The sequence below is a fragment of the Atractosteus spatula genome, chromosome 19 (assembly GCF_055471065.1).
Source record: "Atractosteus spatula isolate fAtrSpa1 chromosome 19, fAtrSpa1.hap1, whole genome shotgun sequence".
NCBI lineage: Eukaryota > Metazoa > Chordata > Actinopteri > Semionotiformes > Lepisosteidae > Atractosteus > Atractosteus spatula.
Window position 1 is genome coordinate 487,474 of NC_142724.1, and position 25,919 is coordinate 513,392.

Here is a 25,919-nt window from a genome sequence, read left to right on the forward strand (position 1 = left end):
ATATCCCTTTTCATGCTTTCCCTGTGTCTGCTACATCACCCGCAGTCTCCATGATTGTGCTTCCTTTCTTAATAAATCACATTAAATAGTTAAGAAAATTAAATATTTTTTCCACATATTATGAATAAAATGCAATATGTTCTGCAGTTAATTAGTGCCTGATGTTTAATTTCAAGATCCTAATCAAGTATAAAAAGAAAAAAATTCCATCTATTATCAGAAAGCTATGGCTGGAGAGCATGTCTCTGCACGGAGAGCGGAGAGCACAAGTGGAAACTATGTGCAAGTGCCTTCAAAAGCAAAAACAGGAGGCTAGTCTTTACCCAAAGGGTGGTGGGGGTATGAAGCAGGCTGCCAGCCATGTTGTTGAAGCCGACACCCTGGCTGCTTTCAAGAAATGCCTGAATGAGTTCTTGAGAACAACTCCTAACTACCACTCAGGTACCAATCAGGGCTGAATGGCTCCTGCTGGAAACTGTTCTCGTGTTCTAGGTGTTTGGGAGGTGAGAGGACACAGGCACACAGGCTCACAGGGGGAAAACTCCCACAGGCACGAGGAGAACAGGCTGGAGTCAGGCTCAGAGCCTTGGTGCTGTGAGGTGGCAGACCTAACTGCTTTGGGCCTGTGCCACCCTCACAAAAAAACATTTGTAAAGCACGAACACAAACCAAATGTTCCTTTTGTATTCTTCATCTGCCTGATCAAATTTTCAGCTGCTAGCAAGAAAGAAAAGCAAAAATGTGGAAACACATTCTAACACGGTACAACCACAGCAAACTGTAATAAAGAATATTTAGAGATTGTTAGCTTTTAACATAAAAACTGTGACAGAGCCACAGACGGATGATCTCTTTTCAGCAGCACGGCTGGAGGGTGTGAGATATATTTCCTACTTTTCAAACTAGAATTAAAAAATGCTTATTGTCCAGCACAAGAGATGAGTGTGGCATGCTAAACACTACTTCTCGAGATGGTAGGGGAATTAAGAAAAAATGTGTGTCCAGCTCCCTGGATACAGTAGATCACAAAAACACCCCTCTCTCTCCATGAACCCGTTTTGCCTTTTGGATGAACCAGTGCCCCTCTCCCATCGCAGCGATGAAGACCCCTGCTTGCCCCTGTGTGCACTGCCAAGGCAGGAGCGCAGGAGCGCGAGAGAGGAGGAGAGGAGGAGAGGAGGGGAGGCTGGAAGGGGCTGGCTGTGATGCTGAGTCCATTGTGCTGGATGCTCCTGTCAGCTCTGAGCCGGCCCCCTCCTCCAGCCCTGCTCTGCTATTGGTAAGTGAAAAATCCCAGCAATGCTTCATCTCAGCCTCCTCCCCTCTGTGTCTCCACCAGGGTCTCATCGGTGAATGAACTGAATCAAGCACAAGCCACACAGATAGTAAGAGCCTCTTTCTGCTGTGCAGGATCGCCAGACGAACAGACACCTTTACTTTGCATCGCAAGAGAAGGAACTGGAGCTCTCTCTCTGCTTCATGGTGTTTGCAAAGCAAGCTGTCATCTCTCTCTGGATCAAACAAAACAAAGAAAAAAGACCAACGACCATTTAATTTTCTCTGTTGTGTCTCATTTCATTCTGCATTTAAAGTCTGTTGCCAGCTGTTGTGGCATCCAGCTTGGGAATAAACAATTACAACACGTCAAACAGAACAAACCTCAACTGTTCTTAAAGAAGTGGATTTCTTGTAACTTTTTTGTGTGTGTCTAAGAAGGATACACCTTACACTCCACGGAGGGCAAAGGTCACTCAGCCAGCAAGGAGTTTCTCTTCACGCCTGGGCCTTAAGAATCAGCCAAGACGCCGCGTGCCGTGCTCCGCGTGAAAAATGCTCAGGCGCGGTTGGCGAAGCCATCGCCCGAGCCGACCCCCGCCCCGGGGCTGTACATGGAGCGCTCTCAGAGCCGCATCAGCCTCTCCGCCTCGTTTGAAGCCCTGGCCATCTACTTCCCCTGCATGAACTCCTTCGACGAGGACGATGTCGGTAAGGGCGGGAGGCCGCGCTCCTCCTGGTGCTCCGCTCGGTGTCGCGCGCCGCAGCCGTGTTACTCTGCGTGTCTGCATGCATGCCGCGCCGCTCACTCGCTGCACCCGCACGGGGTCCAGGACAGCCTGCAGCCCGGGCCGGCCTGCTGTCCGAGGGACAGTGAACTGGGACTGAACCCGAGCAAAAATGTAAAAATAACTTAAGACACTTTTTTTCCTTTGTTTCTGCTTAATGCACACAGGCATGACTTGTGTAAGGGTGCTTGTAATGCACATGGAAAATCGGTCAGCATTTGTTGAAAAAAGCATTAAGCTAGAGTGCAATGGCTTCACTAGTTTCTAGTTTCTCCAAACAAATTAATAACGTTATCTGTCCTGTTAATCTCTGCTGAATTCCCTCTCATGGGGGCATTTTTTCTCCTTCTATTCTCTTCATACTGACCCTCTCATCCTTCAAGGAGCCAAAGCTCCATGTTAGCTCTGCCTTAAATCATTTTCCTTTCACTTGCAACACACTTGACCAGCTTTAGCAAAATTCTTATTGTGTTTCCTGACAGTTGCAACACTAAGACAAACCTGCATTCATGAAATGTGCTAAACTATAAATTGGTGAAAGGTGGGAGACGGAAGGGAAAAATGTTTTCCTTCTTTTGATGGTTGCCTCTTTATCCGAGGTTTCGGAAAGGAATGATTTATGCCTTTCAATCCAATTACTGTCTGCCTGATGCAGCAGCATCCAGCTCAAGCCCCGCTGGTGCTGCTCTCTCGAAGGGAGGCAGCGAGTCAGCTTGTCTCTTCCCAGACGTCGGAGAGAGATTTATCCCAGAGTGGGCTGACTGGCGTGGTGTCTGAATGGGAGACGTGTCTGCTGTTACAGAAGGACCTGTGGGTTTCATGAGTGGTTTTCATGCCTGCTTGTTGAAAGAGCTCTGTCTTCACGCAGGAGGGAGAAGCGCTCTGGACACGCAATGTCAGAAAGGTGCTCTCATCTGCGCTGGAGCTTCTCCTCAGGGGGGCCTGTGAGACAGAGCACAGACCCAGATATCCAGACATCACGTCTCATGCTGCTACAAGTTGTCTCCTGTGTCGTTAGAGCTGAAAATCAGCTCTTAAAACCAGAAGTGCACAGATGACACACTCTGGGTTCATAACTGCAGGCGCAACAGCGCACTGTTTTTGTTTATTTCACTAATTGGGATTTTTACTGTGGTAACCGTGAAAAATACGCTTTCGAAAGACTAGTTTCAACCCTCCATTACAGCCTTTGCACAAGGCTGTAAATGAATTGTGCATTCGGCTGCAGGGCAGTTTGCTCCTGTTAGTGAGTGTAAAGTGTCAGACGGGCTCAAAGAAATGCTTATTATGACTTTTAAGTCACATGCAATTGCTAAGCTAGAGTACTAGTGATGGGTCAGGCAGTGAAATATTAAGAGTGTTTTGCTGTGCATCATAATTGCTGTCAGAGCTCCTGGCACGAAGACAGGAGTCTGGATTATCACCTGTTGAGAGCAGGGTTGGGTCAGAACCAGCGGCCTTTACTGACTGTGGTTTTTCACTGCTTTGGTATCTGAAAATGCAGAGATAGCCTGAGCTCTGCCCTCCCAAGGCTGTCTGTGTGGAGCCACGCCAGAGACTCTATTGCTCAGGAAATCGTTAGTCCCAAATCATTTTTGTATTCTCACTTTCCTGCCATAGGGGTTTGGGTTTATGCTCGGACTCCTCAAACTGTTTTAGTTGTATCTACAAATGAGGAAAGAAAGTCTGTGGCGCCTGATTTCAGCACTGCTTTCTGGCTGCATTTCCGGCCTCAGTCTGGACTTGAAATGACAAACTGTCTCGATGTAGCAGAGTGGAATCTGATCTCTGCAGAAACACTTTGACTATGTTTGAGTTCTGCTCAGATGTCTGACTATCTTCTAAGAAGAGTGAGGAGGACTGGACTCAGCATGATAATCAGAGGCTGATTTATTGTACTACTGTTAGATTGGATGATCCTTACAACAACTTCTCGTTCTGATAATATCCAGTCAGTCTCTGCAAAGGGAGCAGGCCAGCTGTTCGTTGCCAATGCTTTTGTTTCCTACCCCACAATTCTGAGAAAATGAGCCTGAGTCTTTGAAACACATCGCATTAATGACGTGGATATTTACTGAAAGATACATAGTCATACTTTCACTGTGTTCAAATGCCGCAATAAATTATTTCAAATAGCTCAAATTCCATCCCTTATAGTGTTTCGACATTCTTTTCAATGTCCACATTTCATTTATTGCAACAGAATCCATTAACTATCTAAATCAAAATGTCTTTTGCTGGCTAGAACTGGAATCTAAATTGTGTTATACACATGGTTGCCTGGCACACACTGTAGCGCTGCTGCCTCATAGCTCTTGAGTCCTGGACCTGATCCCAGACTGACGATCCGTCAGTGTGAAGTTTACATGCTCTTTTTCTTGGATGCTCCAGTTTTCTCCTGCAATCCAAAGCCTTCGATTATTTAGAATCTCACAATTGTGCCTCACACACACGTGTGTGTAAGTGTGTGTGTACGTGTGTGTGCCCTTCAGCAGACCAGTGTCCCATCCTGGGCACTTTCTTCCTTTGGTCCATTGTCTGCTCAGCACTAACTTGTGCTGGTTATTGAAAATGGGCAGATGCATATGTAAGTATATAAATAAATTGATGTTATAAACTGGCTCTCTGCGGTAAGAGTGCACAGAGAAATCAACCAGCTAATAAAACAGCTGTGCTTCACCCAGTGTCAGATGCAGGCCGGCGCTAGTACAGTCTAAGCAGGTATGAGATCGTTTTGGCCTCATTATGTCACTGCTAGTGTGCTAAAAAGAGACCATGTGAGCTACAGAGTGGGGGTGGAGCTATTTTGAAAGCTGCAGGAATGTAATGTTTCTCCACGCTCTTTCAGTGTCTTTCTAGCCCTCTGTTCGAAGGTTTGCCCAGGTAGGTTTGCACAGTACTGATATATCCTATGCTCTTCACATGCTCTTGGCCTCTCCAGGCTCACTGCCACACCGTGTAGATCACTTTTGCCATACAGGCTGCACTTTGTTCCACACTGCATTTACCACAGTATCCCACAGCAAACATTCTCGAGAGCAGACCAGAGTAGTGGAGGACTGTGGGACGACCCATTGACCTGAGGATTTCATCAAGGTGCATCACAGTGGCTCTGTTCTCATGTGCAAATAAACATTTCAGTTACATGATACATTTATTCAGCCTTTTCTGTCACTATAGTAGTTATTATAATGTTGACTGCAAAATAACTGGACCTTGGACTCTTGATAAAAAGGCATCCTAACGTATTAAACTGGAATCCAGGCAGTGAAGAACACAGGCACATTAACTGTAAGGCAGACCTTTGAGCAGGTGGTATATAAACGTCGTTCTACTGGAGCAATTTCAACAACAGGGGACAGTATTATCATACCTATCAGGTATAAACATTCCTATTTTCCAAAGGAAAGAACAGACACTGTTCTACACTAAATCTCCATGTAGAGACAAAGTTCCCTATGAATTAATATTGGCCTGATAGCATTCAATTAATTAAAAGAAAAAGAGATGCTATTCATTAACAACGAGCCTAAAACAACAACTGCTGCAACAACAGCAATAATAGTAATAATAATAATAATAATAATAATAATAGTAATAATAATAATAATAATAATAATAATATAGAAGCAAGGCTGATGAGTCCTTCATTTAATCTCATAGTGGATGGTATAATGGTACAGTGACATTCTTAATTTTTGTATTGTGGGTAAATATTTAATCATGCACGAAATGTCACGTTAATTGTGCATAATTTGCTGGTCTGAATCTGGGGAGCAAGAGCAAGTACGGAGACTTTGTCAGACAGTAGTGCTGGTCTTCTGGTCCCACGCCACCATTCCGGGTCTCATGTAAAGCATTTCCATCCTAGAGGACCCTTCACACCCTTTGTGAATGAATTCCAATTACTCCCCTCAGAGCGCAGATACAGATTTCCCAATTTAAAAACGAATAGGTTTAAGTTCTCATTTATACCTGTGGCTATTACCTTGCCTAACAGATGCTTCTTTTGTGCATGTATACGCCTATTGTTTATTTATGGGTTTTCTTTATATTGTCTGTTGCTGTAAAACAAATTGCCCCTTTCGGATACTAAAGACTCTCTCAGTAACGGTGTAAGTCCTTCCAGCGGAGTGCAGTCGAAGCGCTGTTATTCCTCTCAGACAGCTGGGATCACCAGGCAGCTGAAGAACACCTTGCAGGGTTTGTCTTAGTGGACTGACAAACACTCATATTAAGTGTTGCCGGAAATGTAAAATGACAAAGAGCAGCAGAAAATGACTGATAATTGTACTTCTTTGTCAATGACAACTGTACGGCAATTTTCATCAAAGAGTGAAAATGGTTTTCGCTGGCCAAGGAGAGTGCCACATTGTGCTGCCCCCTTTTTTTTAAATAACGATTTAGCAGGATTCATAATTCACATCATAATGAGAAGGGTGGTAATTACCTGCCACGCACTAGATGGAAATGGAATAATTTGTGAAATAAATCATGGTGTTGTTGTAGCTCAGGCACAGTATGAAACTCCTCTGGGCACTGAGAGAAAAATGACAGAACTCTGAGGTGAGACTGAACCACAGGAAACAGAGAACAAAACACCTTTAGAACAACATTCCCATATTCCTGAAACAGGCAGCACCTGAAGACTTTCTGCAACACTTCCTTTGACCCTTTCTCAGCAGTGTTCATTAGTTTATCAAATTAATTTCGATATTTCGTTAAAAAATAGTTTACAAATAAAAAATAGTTTAGTTAAAAGATACTTTCTGCACATTAGTTTTTCTCAACAAATTAACTTAAACTCGGCTTCACTATTCTGGAAAGGGAGAGAATAACAGTGGAGCCGCTGGTTCTGTTGAGGTTTTTGGAAAGAGCTGGGTCTGGAGATGTTAGACACGGGGCCTGTAGTCTTGTCAGCTGCTGCTCCTAAGACCCACGCGGTGCTAAACATTCTTGTACAAACAGACGACTGATGATGCTGCTTCAGGTTCTTAGGGATTTACATGGAGAGCTGGCTTATAAACACAGAGTCTGGCATGTCTTCTGTTTCCAATAATAGAACTCGGAGACAGGACACTGAGAATAAGCAAAGGAGTAGCTGGAAAACCTGCGGGGATCCCAGAAATATCTTCGGAGTATCAGGAGATGAACTTGTTTGCCTGTAGCTGTTAGCAGGGCCTTACGGAAACAAATCCAACAATAACTAACAAAACAAGACAACAGGCTCTCTGGCAGCTGGAGAAGTGGGGCATCAGCAGCGCTCAGTTTCTTGTTTTGTCTGACTCTTTTTTAAAATACCCCGCAGGGTGTTCTCAGCATCTGATCTTGCGATGAAAAATGCAAAGCGCTGGAGACCCTGACCCCAACCCCCACTGTGCACACTATTTTACATCCAGTGTGCTCAGCCTTTGCCTCTTGATTTCTGTGACATGCAGATTTCACAATTCCTCACATCTCCAAGATAGGACCTGGGAGCCAGGAAAAAGACTCAGAACTAGTGTGTTGACTCCCATGGCATCAGGGCTGAGCTGCAATGAGAACTTCTGTAAACACTACGGAGACCTGAAAGACGGCATCACTCTCTGATGGTCAATGGTCAATAAGACCACGACAAATGGTAGAACCAATACCATGACATGTCATTTTTTTCTTGAACTGTGAACAAAGAAAGAGACTTTTGGACCCATTTAAATCTAAATACAATCTGTGTGAAGATCTTCTCTCACCCCTTGCCAAACAAGCAAGAAGTGACCACCTCCAGTTTCCTTCACCTTGCGTATGGTCTTCTGACCACTGCATGGGGCAATAGAGTTACAGCAGAGAGGCTTGTGCAGTACAGCCTTAATCATTCCGACGTCCGTAGCATTGACCCAGCACAGGGGAAGGGCAGCCACACAGCCCTGGTCCTGCTGACTGTCATGCAGTTCAGTTCTCCACTAATGCACGCAAGTACTGTGCAGTTCAGGACAGAATCTAATACCTGCAGAGCAGTGTCTACAGCTCTCCCCATGAAAAAGCCACAGTCATCACGCTCATACAGCAAACATAACACAGGATTAAAATTCGAGAGATTGCTGCTCTGAATCTCCATTGTTTTTTTATAAGTCGATACATGCTTTATGAAATGAACGTTTACATAACATGCTTGCATCAGCTTCAGTAGACTACTTAAGGCTTTACAGATATTATCATTCTCACTCAGTTTTCCCTGTGTCAGACTCGGCCCTTGCAAACCAGTCTGCAAATGTTGTGCAGTAAAGCCCAGGTAACAAATTTTCAAATATTTTCATCTCAGATTGGTTTGGGACTCCATTCTTGTTCGCTGCATCTCAAACGATTAACCCGAAACCTGTTAGGCACCACTCAGAAACTGCTATAAGTTTTTAAGCCTCAATACAGGAAAAAGCTGCATCTTTTCAAATCCAAACACTGGACATTTTATCAAGATGAATTTGCAGGTCGTTACATTGGAGACATATGCTGGAAACCTTGAGGAGCTTACTGGCCACCTCCCAGTACAAGCGGACAGTTTACTGCAGCTGAAGCAGTTGGAATCCTTTTCCCCGGAGTGAATTCTGGGAGCAGCACTGTGCACTGGACCAGATCTGGGTGTCTGCCTGTGGAAGTCTGAGTTTACAGCTTCACTCGGTGACCAGAACGGAGTGAGGTGTCGTCTCTCTCACTTCCGAGTCCGGAATGTTCTCTGAGGACTCCAGCGCTGGAAAGCTCTCAGACAGTGAGCAGAGCGTCAGTGGGGCTGAGGCAGGCAGACTTCACGTGGGGCAAACTATGCTGATGGACCATTATGCCTGGTGTCCAGTGAACCGTGTTGCTGTCGAAAGGCACTCTGGGTTCTGTACCTGAGCACAGCTTCATACAGATACACAGCGCTTCTCTTGGTCTGTATTTATTTTTCTAAAAAGGTGGTGTTTTTATCTGGAGTGTTTTTAAAGTACTTTCAAATCTAATTTTTGTATATTTTAGAAATGTAGTGTAGAGAGTGTATTTCCAACGATTTTTATTGAATCACCCCCCCAACCCCCACCACCAATCATATCGTCATACAAGATATCTAGTGTTCAGAAGATAAAGAACATATTAAACTAAATGCGAAAATACAATTAGTGTTGAACAATCTCCTTTTCCTGCACACGCTGTGCAATCAGAACATCATTTTCCAACATGAAGCAAATCCTGTAAGTTTCAAAGATTTACAGCAGCTTTAGACCACAGGAGTTCAGCAGGCTGAAGTCTAGTCTCATCTTCCTCAATTAGTGTTGTAAAATCCACAGTTCATGCCCTAGACTTCTGATCTCATGTGAGAGCTGGTATGGAGCTGTTTAACATATACAGAACACATCAGCCACTGAGACACACAAGTCAGAAAAGGTGACAAAAAGTTGCCAGAGAAACCTTATCAGTGTTTATCTGTTACAATTGAAAACCAGAAACCCTAGACATATTTAATGCACTGCAGTATGGTATGCTTTTCGAACAGTATAAATATTTAGATTGTTCAGTGACGAGGATATGGGTGGCCTTTAAGGATGGATACCTTAAAACATGCAGTGGGAATTTTTGAAAACCTTGAAAAGAAAAAAAAACACAAATAAAATAAGTAAATCCAAGGGTGACTGTCAGACATCAGTATTAAAATAAACGAAAGAGGAATCAGAGCTCGCACTCTGAAGAGAATCACGAGCAGGACTGCCTGAGACTTGCCCTTAATTCGTGAAATTAATGTATTACTTCACCTGAGGTCTGATCAAACCTTCCTGCAGGACTGGGGCTCCATTCCTGAAAACAGCAAGATTACTGAGCTGATGAGCAGGATGCTGGCTGGGCTAGAAAAGTACTGGGGATATACTTTATTCGTGAACTCACTTGCAAAGTGTGTATTCAGCAAAACTACTCAATTCAAGCTAGATAATCCGAATGGCCTCTTCGGGTTTCAAACCTTTCTTCTCACAGGCTCAAACTGGGAGTGCATACTGCTGTGGTATTAGCACAGTCCGCTCTCTGACATAATTACTGTTCTTAAACACGAGATCACCTCCCTGACAGCCCAATCCTTGTTCATCAACTTGAGAATCATTCAGAGTTCTGGTCCTTTTTACTGCCCCCTGATGAGCAGATCCAGTAAATAAAACCCACATTCGGGCTCAGGAGTTGCTGAAGAAATACTGTGTGACAAATTCTGACGATGATAGCTCTTTACACACGAACTGTGTTCTCCTGCTGGGTTTAGAAAAAAATGTCTTTTACGAGGAAACTTGATGGATATTTAACCTCACTTGACTTCTTTCATGCTTATAAGGAGTAAAATCTCAAGAGAATTTATGTGTAAAAAATCCTTCTGATCTTTTTCATCTAACAAACGGCCTGATTCTTTACTGTGTCCTTTCCCAGCCAATCAAAGCATCTTGAATAACCCAAACACTACACCACATGGAGCATACATTCTAGCCTGTGGGAGAAAAATACATTTAACAGCAATAATATCTAAAAGAAAATATTACAAATGAACAGTAGTTTCATTCAGAAATGTTTTGGGAACAATTAGCTTCATTGCATATTCAACCTTACTTTGCGACTACGTTCGTGACTGTCTGCTTGGTTCATCAATGCAGCGCTGTGCAGGCTCGTTTGTACAGTATATTTGCATCTCTTCAGAGCTCACTGGGGACTCTGGAGACTGATGAACAATTATTTTCTTTTTCACAGCAAGCTTAACGAAGGTCCTATTTTCCAAACTGGTACAGTTCTGGAAGAATTAGAATAAAAAGGAGAATGAATGTTCGGCAGACCCAGTGTGATCCCAGTGTGATCTTCTCCACTTCTGGTTTACAGGTGCATTGCCCCTGTTGATTAGCGTCTCAGTAGAGCTGAGGAGAGCTGCTAGGAACTAGGACACTAGTAATATAGTCCGGGGAATGTTTTTGGAGTTTAATTGTTTATGAGTGGATTTTCAATTTTACACTTGTTTCTGATTTGTAATTAATACCCAACTAATAATTGTGACCTCTCTTGCTGTTATTGGCCATTTCATTAACTCTAATTACTCCATAATCCATCCCTATTAGGAGATTAACCAACCGAGGTGCAATAAGAAATCACTTGTGACATTTTACAGGTCAGAATTATTCTGGTTGCAGAGAGAATTAAAAAGGGATTTAGAATAAGGCAGATGATGGCATAGTAGTAATCAGGATATTGCCTTTCATTTTCTCACATGCTTATTATCATGTAGTTACACTGATCTTGCATGCTGTATTATGCTCTCTAAAACATGTAGATATTAGCTATAAAAATGTTTAAGAGAAATAGAACTGGGAAAAGCAATCACTCCAGTTTGAGCCAATGGCTCAGCTGTTGCAGAAGCCTGCAGGGGAATGATGAGACGGAGCAGCAGCAGAGGGCAGAGGCCTGGCTGGACCTTCTCTCTGCTCAAGCACTGCTGTCCAGCCCAGACGGCTGGCAGAATTACTGTCAGAAAAGACAGGAAAATCAGTATCATGGTAATGCAACAACCTATTGCTTATAAGAAGTCAGTATAAATGCTTTACTTTCATTAAACATTCTTATTAAAAAAAGTAGAGCTTATAATGTGGATAGGCATAGATGATGAGCTATAATTTTGGAGGAAAGGTACTGTACACTAGATGACAATAAGGCTTAATTTACAGCAGCCAATACAGAGGCACTAAAATAAATGCATAGTCTTGTTTCATTTAGAATCGTGAACAAGAGTATTTTTAGAATTGTTTGTGACAGTTAATGGATCTAAATGAGATGTTTTATTTCTGTGACAGTTCTTTATGGCTGGGTTAATAGGGAGCCCTGTGCAGAGCTGAGGTGTGTGTGGACATCATGTTTTTGCTTCTGTATTTCTGGTCATAGAGGGGATATCTGCAAGATTCTGGATTGTATAAGTGCAGGGGAGTCTTGTTATGCAGGGGAAGGAGAGAAAGTTTGAGTGTCAGCTGCACGGCAGTGAAGAGACGAGGAACTGTCTGTGTTGATTGCCTGCTGTTTCGGTTGGGGTGCCTCATTTCCAGCCCAGGAGCTGCAGATTGTCTCATGGCCCAGAGCTGAGGAGGGGTGTGTGCTTCTGAGCCACATTCACACCTTCCCATCAAGGGGCTGCCATTTAAAAAACATATACAGTATAGAATCTCGGAACCAAAATCAATATTTATTAATTTACCTTGAAAGCCAGTTTAGAAGAGGTAATAAGCTTTAAAAAGCCACAGTATTTAGTAAGTGTTGCTGTGTCTGGGTCAGGGCTGTGCTGTGTACTGAGGAGGGATGTGGACAGGGGCTCCAGTTGGTCCTTCAGTGTAGTAAAGAGCTGTTCTCATTTCACACACACACACACTTGCCTGTAGATTCATCAGCGCCTTGTTACAGAGCACCTTGTCCTTCAGGTTTTTGCTGTTAATATCATTTTCCTTTCAAGGAGTGCATGCAAAATTCACAGCCAGAGCACACAAATGAAATTTAATCTCAGGAGTAGTACATTATGCCCCTTTTTTTGTTTTTTTTTTATACCTATTGCAAGTTCTCATTTATTTTATGTAATGAAAACTGCGGTAAATGGCAGATGATTGTTAATTCATGTAATTTAACACAACGCAGTTTGTAAAATTTTCATTCCAGGAAAGTTATAACTTTTTTGCCATCATTGATAAATATTTATGTTCATCGTAATAGGAAATTAAATATTTATTAGTAAAAACTACCCCTGCAGCTCAATCACATTTTTATGAATTGTCAGTCATCCTATCCTAGCCAGTGCCATAATCTAATGGTATATAAAACGTCTTGCCGCCCCACAGAAGCCGAGTGCATATTTACTGGAGCTGCAAAGTCGCCTGGCTCTGGGGATCATGAGGAACTGAGCCGCAGGTGATCTGCTCTGTTGACACACGGTGCAGCAGGTGTAGAACTGTCCCTGAGGGGGGTTGTCTTGCTCTGGCCAATCGCAGGACCTTTTCTGAGAGAATGAAAGACAGTCAGCTCAAACCCACAGGGGTTTCCAGCTCAGCTCACAGAGCCACTCCTGACCATCACCTGGGTGCAGCAGACAGCTGTTTCCTCAAACAATGCTCGGCCACTCAGATCCTGCCGATCTCCTGTATCACAGGATGTGCTGTACTTCCACCACATTCTGCACTGATTATCAGAAACACACTAAAGCACGCCTTTTAATCCACTGGGTTCAGACTGCGATGTCTGAATCTTGCGTTTGTTCTTAATAAAGAATCAACAGCTTTTTTACAACACTGTAGACTGTCGAGCTGACCTGGAAGCAACATTCAACATTGGAGACCTTTACTTTTTTATCATCCCTAGAGGGGATCTAGAGAACAGCCTTTTCCAGCTCAGTCCTGCAGGTACTGCCCTGCGACAGGGTAACTCTGCCCATGTGTCCACAAGCATGTGGCTGGCTGGCAGCTCCTGACCACAGTGGCTCCATGGTGCCAGGATTCCCAACACTGGATCTAGGAGTTCTGTGACCATCACAACGAACAATCTGCTTTGAACAAGATCTTTTAAAGATCAGTGAAGAAACTTCAAATGAACAAGAGAATAGAAAGATGTGTAGACACAATGCTCTGTTACAGATTTTATTTACTATGATTTTATATTTCCAGATCTGGATTTAGACTGTAGCAGGGCGGACGTGAGAAACCCTTTATCTTAGCTCCCCCTGGTGGCAGAGACAAATACATCCCTTGGCATCTAGGAATAGGCAGCAGAAACTGGTTGGCTGTTAAACTGCTGTCAATCCTGCAGGCCTCGCAGTAAAAGGGTTTTTGCAATAGAAAGATACAAGGAACATGCTTCACAGGAGGTTTCTGCCTCCTGAACTCCCAGTCACACCAGGCGTGCACAGGTGCACAGGACCACTTTCTTCATCCTCTTTAAAAAAACAACAAATATCATTTAGGACACAATGCCACGGTAACACAGCTCCATAACCAGTGTGCCAGAGCAGTCTAATCAATTAAGCACTGTGCAAACAGCAGCTGCAGCAGCAACAGAGACCTAGATAACTAGTTGCAGGAAGAAATAGAATTAAAAATATGTCTGCTAAAACCCCGACTTTTATTTTCTGACACAGGGCCCTTTAAAGCAACTCCTGTTTATTGCAGGATTATTATGGAAATCCATGCAGATTTATAAATGGATTCGAAGGAACACATGCTGAATCCGTGCAGATGTCTTAAAATAGATCAGGCATTGTTCCCTCGGAGAAAACAGGTCAGTCCTGAAGAGGCTGTGTGCTGCTGCGCTGCAGGAGGAGTGCCGAGGAAAGAGAGGCGAAACACAGAGGAAGAGACAGCAATATCGCAGCTCAGCCAAGAGCGACACCGGGGGCCGGGCTCTGAAACTCCACTGCCGAAATACTGACAGAGAGTGAGAGTGAATGTCAGAGGGATCAGGACTGTGACTGGTTTGAAAACGCTGGCTGTGTCTGCATTTCAAACGGGATTTATCCATCTATAATGAAGAAGAAGGACAGTCCTCTTCTTTATCTAAAACAGCGCCATTAAATAAGGGTGATTCTGTTGGCACAAGAAAATCAAAGGGCAAAACCCCCCGAAAACACAGACTGGAGGTTTCTGCCTCCTGAACTCCCAGTCACACCAGGCGTTCTGACTCTGTGCCAGTGGAAAGGGCACCAGTGCCGCATGTGTGCACTTCCACAGCAGGGTGTGTTTGCCAGCACCCGCCCGTGGTGCCCCAGGAGGAGGGGGAGCGGTTTGGAGTGGGTTGGCGTGGTCAGTGCGGGTCAGTGTGGGTCAGCACGCGGGTCAGCGCAGGTCAGCACGCGGGTCGGCTCGAGCTAGTGTGGGTCAGCGCTGTGGCTCTGACATGGGTGTCTCTCTGTCCCAGATGGCGAGGGGCGGAAGGTGAAGGGCACGATCCAGCGCAGCACGGAGACGGGGCTGGCCGTGGAGATGCCCAGCCGCACGGTGAGGCAGGCCAGCCACGAGTCCATCGAGGACAGCATGAACAGCTACGGCTCCGAGGGCAAGTAGGTCTCCCCTCACCCCCGCACCCCACTTTCCCACATGCCTGCTCACTCCTTGCACCCCACTTTCCCATCTGCCCGCACTCCCTGCGAATCCCAGTCCTCCGCAGTGGAGGGGCAGTAATGTAGGGAGCGCAGATCGATCAGATGGCGGAGGGCAGGACTTCTCCCGAGCTGCATCAGCTCCGGGTCTCCTGGATCACTGGCAAGCCAGAGGGAGCATGTAGGTTCGTGAAACTCCACTCTGAAGGCACTGCGGCCCAGACGTGACCCAGGACCCCGGGGCTGTGAGGCAGCAGGCACAGAGGGCGCCCACGCCAGCTCCCATTGCTGCCCACGGTGTGGAGGAACTGGTCAACAATCAATTAAACAAATATCTCAAGATCCTTGAAAGATATGTGAGACATTCCGAAGTGCATTTCCTCCATTCCTGAGAGAGTTCTTAACATGTCAAAGCTCTTGAAAGAGTACTATTAGAATTATATTATACATCATCATATTTAGATACTATATACTCTAATTTGAGCTGACCTTCACTCTGTTTTAATTGATTGTCTTGAAAAACAAGTGGGTTTGTCAGGCTGTGAGTATGCTCTTCCAGTCCTCTGTGTCCAATGGGTTCCACATGGCCCAGTTCTGTATTCACTTCATGCGCTCCCTGTGGGGGATATTGCCTGTAACCATGAGGTAAACATTTGTAGTTATACTGGTGATGCTCAGTTGTATTCATCATTACACCAGGCGACAGCTCTGTTTTGGATAAACATATGTGCTCTTTGGCTGGTGTGTTAAATGGATGACAATTTTTTAAAGATACATTCTGATCAAACACAGATGATGCTTTTGGGACCCCATAATCAACTTAAAAATTACTGTTGCCACCAAATTATTATGCAAATACAGTTATTGGATTTGCATAATAATTTAGTGGTTTCTCTGCTAAATGGAAGGCAGAGATGGGAAATATGTTTGATTAAGATTTGTCCCTTGAGCAACATTTTAGATATGCCACTAAGATATATTTTCTTCATCTAAGACACATCGTAGAATCAAACATATTCTTTCCACATCAGACACTGAGAGATTAAAATACACTTGCAACGTTAAGACTAGGGTATTGTAATGCACCTTTCTGTAATGTATACCATTTCATGACTACGACTTGTACAGAATGCTGCTACAAGAATTTGATCAGGAAATTAGAATGTATTACATATCCTTCCTGGCTTACTGAGGATTTTAATGTCCTCCTTAATGGATATTAAGCTCTACATGACTGTGGAACCATATTACTGCAGACCTGTTGATCCCTTATCTTTCTCATTGGTCTGTTAGGTCACAGAACTCAGCTCCGCTATTTGTCCCAGAGGCGCAGATAATAATATTGCATGTGGCGTTTGTCACTGGAGCCCCTAAGCTATGGAGTGACCTGAACCAATTAATCAGGGAATCTCCTGTTGCTGCTGATCAGATTAAAGTCCCATTTTCACCACCTGTCTATTAGAATACTGTGAAAGATTCTCCTAAATGTTTTGTATTGAATACAGTTAAGTTTTGTGTTATTTGCAATGTAGATTTTATATCCCTCTTTCACTAATAAACAACCTCCAGTTTTGCATCATAAAGGAGAACACATTGATTTTCTATCAAACTAAACCATGACCCCTTGCTAAAAATGTATTTAAATAAAATACTGGTTACTCATTCCAGTAGCAGTAAAGGAAGAAATGTGCACCAATTTTAAAATGAGCCTGCTGGGTTTTCTGTTTTTATCAGAGGGAAATGATTTTGCAGGAGTGAAGCTGTTTGTGATTTTTCCCAGTCTGTCCAGCCGTGAGCTCAGTAATATATCGGCTTGTCATGGAATGATCCTCCATTGCATTCTCTCTCCTGTCCACCATTGAGATGCCATTGTGTCCACCGTGACCACTAAAGCTTGAAAAGCAGAACCTGAAAGGACATTTTCCTTTTTGGGGGGCTCCAGTCGTCACGTTCGTAAACCCCTCCTCTTAAGGACGCTCCAGCCCTTCCTTGTTTTCCACTCATCGCCCACACCTGCTCCCTGTTCCTACCCCCATCAGTTCTCCTTAAAAGCCAGGCGCTCACTCTATTCGGGGCTCTGCTCTGGTTTCCATACCAGGCGAGTCCGGGACCTGGAAGCGCCCGGTCCCGGTCCCTGTTTTTTAAATCTTGTTTGTCTTGGATGGACCGCCCGGTTTTGGACTTTTGCCTCCGTTCGGATTCCCCCTTGGACTTTCTCCTGGATTGTTTGCCTCGGCCACACCCCCCCCGAACACCAGCGCACCGTGGACACGCCCCCCGTATTCATTCTCGACTCCTGCACGCCTTTTTTCCCCATGTTTTCCCCACTCATTCCCTGATTGTGTTGCCTGCATAGGGTCCAGAAAGAACTTGTTCGTTACACCAGTTCCCTGGAGAATGCCTGTGTCTGCACAATGCCTTGTTGATAGGCACCGCGCCCAATCAGGGTGGGGGGACAGGACCTCACAGAGCGCCGAGTCAGACCCCCGCGTGCTCTGGCGCTGGCCAGCTCACGTCTTGCAAAATTCTTGCATCCCCTTCTGGAGCGTCTTGAGGCCTCAGAGACAGCAGCCTTGCTTGAAGAGATACTGCAGAGAGCAAGCAGAGCAGCTTGCTAGAGACTCAGAGTTTCAGGGGCCTAACTTTAACACTGGTGTTATTTGAGGAGGAGTAAATATTTCACTTATGTAATAATAGCTCATTTTTTGTTAGTCATTTATTAACATGCATTGTGCCTCAGATTCTGCACCAGATAAAACACAGCAATTAAGCTTTTCTGGGTTTCCTTTAAAGTGCACAACCACGGGTCGCCTCCAGAGTCAAATTGCCAGGACAGGCCTCATTCTCACATGCAAGAGGGAATTATAAACTAGAATGCTTTATATAAGCAGTTTCATCACTGTCAATCCATCTAATCTGTCTGTGGTCTCCTGACAACAGAATTAGACACCAGTTCAGCCCCATGCAATTAGTTTCAACAATAACCTCTCTTCTGAGGCCATTAATTTTTTAATACACAGCTATCTGTTGGAAGCAGAAACGATTTATATTGCCAGACTCTGTGTCTCATTATAATCAGCATATTTTAATTGCATTGCCTTATAAATAAGAAATCAAAAGCCAAATGACGTTGAAGCAATGTCTCCTTTCCTTCAGGGGTCAAGCTGAAGACTGACTCCCACAGAAACAGGAACTCTGATCTATGTTTGCATCTGGCTTCTTTTAAGATTCGTTTAGCAAAACGGCTTGGTCAGTTCTGATGAAGCTGGTCTTTGTGAGAACAGATCATGTACAGTGCTAAATCGCTGCACTGGAGGACAGTCAGAAAACACAGCAGCAGACCTGTGATTAGAAGTCAATGGGCTTAGACAGAATATTAAAGTGCTCATTTCACTTCATCACAGGTGCTGCAGGGTATGTCAAAGGTGATTGTGCTATAGTAAAAAGACATCAGTTTTACCTAGCTTGTCTAAGGATTGTTACATGTGTGAAACTGAGCAGAAAATCTATTAAAATTACTGAAACATTCTTAACAGAAAATGGAAAGGTTTTTTTAACAGTTCCACACTCTACAGTGCCTGAGATGTGCCGATGATCAGACAGAAGATTTTGTTGCAGTTTCCATGTTAACATAATGTGAAATGCTTACAGAAATGGTACGGCATAGCTGCAGAAACACTGTACACATTTACACCAGGGGGACTAACTGAGGAAAGACATAGGCCCAAGAGCCAAGAATAGGTCCTGTGTGCTGATTGCAGTGATGGTTTCCATTACAGAAGGTCGCTGTATTTTTAGGGAACTTTTACTGCCTGAACTGTGACCTGTGCAAGTGCTCACATATCAGATACTGTAAATCAGTTACGGCCCCGAGGCAGGTCTGCCTGGAAAGACTCCAGGGCTGCCATGGAGCGCCGAGGTCCTGTCTGTGCTCTGGGGTCACTGTGCCCTCAGAGGGATTGCCACAGTATATGAGCTCGTGGATGGGAGACTTTTCCTAAGGTTAATCATGCTCAAAAACCTGCTTTGCTTTGTCGTGGTGCCCACAGTTTGTGCCACTGCACACCCTGCACCCCCACATAGCCAGGTGTAACCCACGGCGGTTCACAACCCTTCAGTCTGCATCCACTGCAGTTTAGCATGGAGTGAACTGCCAGCAGACAGGCTGTGGCCTGAGATAACCCTCGCCCTCTGTGCCCTCTAATCCCTGCAGGACCTGTAAAGGGTTTGGTTGAATGTGATAAACCTTCCCTGGATTAGTCCTAATGACACAGTGCGGAGCTGCACTAAAGCACCAGCTTTGTTCTCTCTCCCTCTGTCCGCACACCTCCTGAGTTCTGGAGATTGTTTAGAAAGCTGGGATCAGAGAATTAACTTGCTTTTTCTTGCTAAAATCCAGTGACTGCCACTGTGCTTTTTTTTTACAAAGCTAGAAACAGTCAGGAAAAAGTGGAGAATTTGGGGGAAATTTGTAAGGAGACACTGAAACAGAAATATCTAGGTAAGGGATGAGGTCCCTTCTCTTGAAGGCTGTGGGATTTTCCAGATTGATGCAGATGTCTCTGAAGTCTCACCCAAGACTCACCCAAGGTGAGCAACTGTATTCAACCAGCCCTGCTATTTATTCTACTGTGACAATTTTAATACCAATGTTTGTATTCCTTTCAAATAATAATAGAGCTGTGAAATGAAAGGATCTATGTACTTCCCATGACATGTCTCTGTTAGTCCCTGGATAATCTCATTGATGGAAACCAAAATATCTGCAGGAGCCCTCTGCCATTGAGTTCTGATTGAAACAGGCTTTACTCACTTACAGTTGTATGGCTGTCAGGACCTGTATTTGAGGCGCTGTCAGCAATAAGCACCTTTAATGCAAAACAAAAGCCACAATAAAGTACATAATGTGAAACTACACCCAAAAGACAGCCAGGTATCCCACTTTTTGAATTTTTTAATTTAAACTGGTGTCTCACTAGTGGGATCCCTGAGCAATTTTAGGACAGGATTATTAAAGAGAAGGACACTAAACTCTTATACACATTCACGTATAATGAGTGTCTCTCCTTTAACTATAAAACCCTTTATAGTAAAGGGACAGAAAACCTCATGAGACAGCATTTCACTGAAAATGACAGCTGGGACAAGGAGTATACTGACTCTCACAGCACACCAGACTCCAGTAATTTCACACACTTGGCTTTTTAGAATGTTTATTGGACTGTTAGCTGTAAAAGCTAGGTACAAAAGGAAATGTGTTTTCTTTAGTTTTATTCATTTGATCAGAAATTTACTGATCACACAGTTAAAAATAAACACTTCTGCCTATGCTTTGCCCTAAATAACTATGATGCATTAAAAGTATTTTATATTATTTTTAATATAGAAGCTGCTTGTAGCTATCAGGCAATGCTCAGTCCTAGTGCTTGTGTTTGCAGGAAGCAGGAATGAAGACATCAAGGGGAGATAAGGATGTGAGGGAACTGGCAGTTAGTGCAGCTCTCTGGTATTTGAAGGCGGTTCCTGAGCTCACAGGTGCCCAGTCTCAGGGAAGGCTGCAGACTTCAGCCCTATTCTGAATGTGACCACACCTGAGAACCACTGTGAAAATTACTTATTCAAGCTTTTTATTAAGAGCAGAAGAAGTTTTAATAACCTTTAAGGAGACAATTAAAGCTTTAACTTTAGCATGTTGGGTTCTGTAGTAACTAGCAGATCCAAAGATCTCATTCAGTTGTCTCTTAAAAGAAGCCAAGGCGTCACCTTCAACAGCATGGCTAGGCAGCTTGTTTCAGACTCGAAGAACCTTTTATGTAAATAAAGCCTGATCTTCATTTTAAATGTACTTATTTTTTTAGTTTATTTTATTATTAGGAGCTAAAAACCACACATGACATTGAGAGATTAGAGCAGTAAAATACGTAATGAAGCCCTGAAGTAATCTAGTGTCACGTAAATAATGCAGCACAGAGAGGACCCTGATGACTCTTTGACAAGGTCCAGTCTCAGGTGAAAGCCTTGACATCCTGAAGATCTATTCAGAGTTTGTCATTGGTCAGCTGATAACTACAAGGAAACAACATGGCAGTGTCTTCAAAATCTGTGGGACCAGAACAAAGGTTTATTCCACCAGGATTTGCAAACTCACTCCCTCTAGTGAAGCATGAATAAAACCAACTAAATCTCGGTATGAATGAAGACACTAGTTAATGTCTGTAATAGTATTACCACTGATGCTCCTGCAAATACAACAGTCTGGTAAAACCTGGAAGCTGTTAGATGTCGTTTTGGAATTGCGGGTTCTGTCTTGCTGGTGCCATTTGAACAAATCCTGCGGTATCCACTTGTCCGTCTGCCCTGCATCACCAGACACCTGCGCCGCCTGGCACAAAGATCTTGCATCTGCTCGTGTTCTGCTCCTTCTCAGGGAGAAGCTGTCCAGCAGGAAACCACACCAAGTTCACTACACCCCTCTCAGCTCCAGGCTCACGTACCGCACTCCTGTCATCATGCAGGGCGGTGCCTCCAACCCCGCAGGGGTGGATAAATATTTGAAGGCAGTTTGAATAAATGATGTGCCCCGGGGTGCTGCGTGACAGCAGCAGGGAATCGCTGGCACACTCCCTGCCCCGCAGGGTGCGTTAGCAGAGCAGCACAATCCATATTCGAAGAGCCCTTGACCTACATAGCTGAAGACACCCTGAGAGAGGAAGGGCTGAGGAGGGCCAGGGCCAGGGCAGAGCTGGGAACTGCTCGAGGAGACGCTGAAGGCTGACACTACTACTACTGAACTGTCACTCTCGACGTCCTCCTAGCCGGCCCGGGTGGACTGTATTGTATCCCACACAGGCAACACACGGACTGGGGACAGGGCTGGAACGGACTGGCAGGACTGGGGTCTCTGGAGACAGGACAGTTGAGCCTCCAGCTGCTGACGCAGGCCTGCCCAGCGCCGTTCAAAAATAGATTGAGAGGAAAATAAAAGAAGACCAAGACTGAAAATAAATCCAGGTCAGAACTTAACACAGGCTGAAAATTAAACTCATTATCTGCCTTCGACACCTCTCTGAAGCTCGATAGGAAATTATGGAACGCAAGCACAGAAGGAAATGAGGACAGATAAAAACAGAGACAGAGAAGGAAGCAGAAGGAATCCAAACAAGTCATCTCTGTCAGGCGTCAGCACTGTTGACTACAGGGTGCTTGGAATGAGACTACAAGTGAATTTATTTGTGGAATGACTGTATATCACATTGAGCAATGGTGACAAAGCTTTCTTGAAATCTAAATTCAACAGTGCCACAATAATTTGCATTATTTTGAGTAATTTGATGCTGTAGAAAATGAATACCAACTAACATTTCAGCAAGAACCCTTTGCATTACTCTGACCCCATGCCCCTCTCCTGTGTTTCGCAGTCTGAACTACAGTGGTATGTGTCTGGCCTCAGATGCTCAGTTCAGCGACTTCCTGGATGGGATGGGCCCAGCGCAGTTCGTGGGGCGGCAGACGCTGGCCACACCTTCCATGGGTGAGTGTCCTGGCAGAGCAAGCATGGCCACACTTCTGCTCCAATACAGTGCATGAATCACCACTGAACACCGGGAATATCTTCCACAGGTCCTGCAAGTTCTGATACAGCCCCACACACAGCACAGAGTCAGGGCTCCGCCATGTGCTGATGAGACCTCATAGGCAGTTGATAGGACAAGGTCTAGTCCTACTGTGCGCTGTAGGAATTCACTTCAGCTTGTGTCTGCTGAATGAAACTGTGACTCTATAAAGAAATCAGGACACAGTGTACAGTAGCTGTGAGTAGATGTGACCTGCGCTCCCTGTCTGTGTCTCCAGGGGATGTGGAGATCGGGCTGCTGGAGAGGAATGGCCAGCTGGAGGTGGAGATCATTCAGGCCAGGGGGCTCACGCTGAAGACAGGGTCCAAAACCCCCCCAGGTACGGAGGTCCTGCCCCACACACTGGCGGGACACCCAAGGTCTGTTTTTGCATGACAGCCCAGTAAAATGCTTGGTGCAAATTCGTGAGTGATCAAGTGGTCAGGACCAGAGGTAATCAGGTGCTGTGAAATTATGTTACAATTCTGTTACGATTCTTCATAAATCTGAATTTAAATCATTCTCAAATAAAGGACAATGTAAAATGAGGTGCTGTGACTCATTTAATGACATGTACCTTTTCATTACAAGTGCTGCTGATTATCATTTCAGTAAGACTTCAGTGGAGTCTAGAAGACTAAGTCAGAGCTTTTTAACATGCAGAATGCCACTTCACGCACTTGCAATTTCTCTTTTCAGCTGCATACATAAAAGTGTATCTACTTGAAAACGGCATCTGCATCACCAAAAAAAAGACAAAGTCGGCACGGAAATCCCTGGACCCCCTGTACAACCAGGTGCTGGTCTTCTCCGAAAGTCCTCAGGGGAAAATCGTTCAGGTAGGTGAGCTGGGATGAGAGAAGGGAATTCTAATCACCAGAGTCACCTCACCTCTACTGCCAAACACACCCAAGGAGGTACCAATCAATACTGGGAAATTAGCTTGTGTTGTCCTTTGTACATTGTGTGCTAAAAACTGGATTGCTTAGCAACACTGGCCTGACAGTCAGGAGGACCCGGGTGTGCAGTCTAATCTAAGTTTACCTTGTGCCAAGGAGCGCAGTGGGAGTCAGGGGGCATGAGCAGGCAGATTTCGTGATATTGAGAGATTGCAGGGCTCTGCAGGGCACCCTGAACTTCCTGCCTAGACCCCAGACTGAGCAATCAAGCAGGAAGGCTCTACTGCAAACAGGTTCCTGCTCTTAATATCACGCATTGGGCATCTTCTCATTTCATTCTAGATATCTATTTTCATTTCACTTTCGGTTTGTTGTAATGGGTAGGTTACATACAGCTTCAGTATTCAGTCAGGCATGTGGGCAGGAGCCGGACCTTGACAGCGCAATGCTGGCTTTATAGTTTCGAGCCGTGTCAGCAGCCGGTGAATTATTATATGAATAATTTGGTGTCTTGTCACTGAATAATGAGATCTCACACCTCCCTGCTTCTCCTGCTGTTCAGCGATGGCCCTGTAGCTCTGCCAGAGCTGGCTGAGGGACAGGAACATGATTCTTCGGATTTTGGGGTATCTGACGAAAGCCAAATGTTTAATATTTATTTAAAATGTATTTTTCTGGAGAGAACATTTATTCCTTTCTGTCATAACAAATGTCGAATTTTAAAACATTTCCCAGCTCTCCATCTGGAAAGATGTTGATGCTCAGCTGTAAGCAAACTGTGTCCTTAGAGGAGTCCTGAGGAACATCCGAGAGATTCTCAGTCCAAAAATGGCACAGATGTGCACCGGTACTGTAAATAGGCAGAGGTGCTCTGTCAGACAGCTCGCGTATGTTTGTGTAACGTTAATCGTTAATTACGACATCATCACATTAACTGTTAACAAATCAAAATCTCCTCCCACTCACATCAGAGTGGGACATACGTCAGACTTGTAGATATTGTAGTTTGACAAGATATTTAAAATATTTTTAAAAGGTGTCTGTTTTTTATAAAATAACCTTGCGGGCCCTGCTGTGTGAGATACAGGCTGGTCTCCTCTCTGGCCTGTCTGCTGCAGATCTTGTCTTGCTCTCAGCAGGGCAGAGGTGTGAGCTGGAGTCAGTCCTTCAGCAACGTTCTAACAAGACGTTTGATGCACTTTCAGATGTACTTGCCAGATCATTGTGTAGCCTCAGTTTAGCTAACCTTGGAAGCGAAACAGCCAGCATGTCTCCCAATCTGCAAGGGAGCCTGTGCTGATTTTTCTGGAAAGGCAAATGGCGGATTAGCAGTGTTGAATCAGCCAGACGTTAACGAGAGCTGAGCTCGAGCTGCTCTGGAAAGCTTTTGCGCGTTTCCTGTCCCCGCGATGAAATCCTGTCCTGCACAGACAGGCTCTGAGTGGGTGTCGGGTGCTCTGGAAGTTAAGACCCTGTTTCCCTGCCTGTGGTTTGCAGGTGATTGTGTGGGGGAACTACGGGCGCATGGACCGCAAGTGCTTCATGGGAATGGCCCGCATCCTGCTGGAGGAGCTGGACCTGTCCACCATGGTGATCGGCTGGTACAAGCTCTTCCCCACCTCCTCCATGGTGGACCCCACGATGGCGCCGCTGATCCGGCACTCCTCCCAGTTGTCGCTGGAGAGCACGGTGGGGCCCTGCTGCGACCGATCCTAACACCGCCAGCGGGGGACTGTGTTTTTCGTGCGTCTCTTTCTGTGCCCGAGGCGCCCGCCTCCGGGCGCTGCATGCATGTCTCCAGGGCCCGGCTGCGAGGGGGGAGGGTGGGGGGATGAGGCTGCTCTTTGGCGTCTGGCAGGGGAGACTGAACCGGAGCGGACCAGTGGACTCAGAATCATGACCAAGGAACTCTGGGAAACCCCATGATTCCACCTGCAGGCAAGGGCTGTCATCACGTCCTGGGGTTCGACACGCAGGTTCTCTCCACCCTATCTGAGCTGTTACCTCACAGTGTTGGAATCAGTGGAGGATCAATATATTGTTTGACACGGGAGTGGTTTTGTTAACAACAGAATGCAGAATCTTTCACAGCGGATTCTCTGTCACTTAGCGGGGTTGGAGTGCAGATCGAGTACCTGGTACTGAAGGAACACAAACAAACCGAACAGCAAAATATCACTCAACGGTCAAACAAAAATCTTGTTGCACATGGATATTAGTCGAGTGTCACACAAACAACTTCAGATGTTGGCATTGT

The 25,919-nt window shown here is 44.9% G+C and overlaps 1 protein-coding gene across 1 annotated transcript; it reads left to right on the top strand.

Annotated features, from left to right (window-relative positions):
• The first annotated feature begins 1,889 nt into the window (after nucleotides 1-1,889).
• rims4 (regulating synaptic membrane exocytosis 4) lies at nucleotides 1,890-25,378 on the top strand. Its single transcript, XM_088937779.1, has 6 exons — nucleotides 1,890-1,986; nucleotides 14,970-15,111; nucleotides 22,569-22,681; nucleotides 23,002-23,103; nucleotides 23,463-23,602; nucleotides 25,160-25,378. Exons 1-6 carry the CDS (start codon nucleotides 1,890-1,892, stop codon nucleotides 25,376-25,378), a joined length of 813 nt encoding a protein of 270 aa, XP_088793905.1.
• Nucleotides 25,379-25,919: the final 541 nt, after the last annotated feature.

Bases quoted from the DNA above. Each gene is read 5' to 3' on its own strand.
- rims4 (XM_088937779.1), top strand. From the start codon at position 1,890: ATGGAGCGCTCTCAGAGCCGCATCAGCCTCTCCGCCTCGTTTGAAGCC. The intron at 22,682-23,001 runs GTGAGTGTCCTG...CTGTGTCTCCAG, and splicing joins GCTGGCCACACCTTCCATGG to GGGATGTGGAGATCGGGCTG. The intron at 23,104-23,462 runs GTACGGAGGTCC...TTCTCTTTTCAG, and splicing joins AGGGTCCAAAACCCCCCCAG to CTGCATACATAAAAGTGTAT.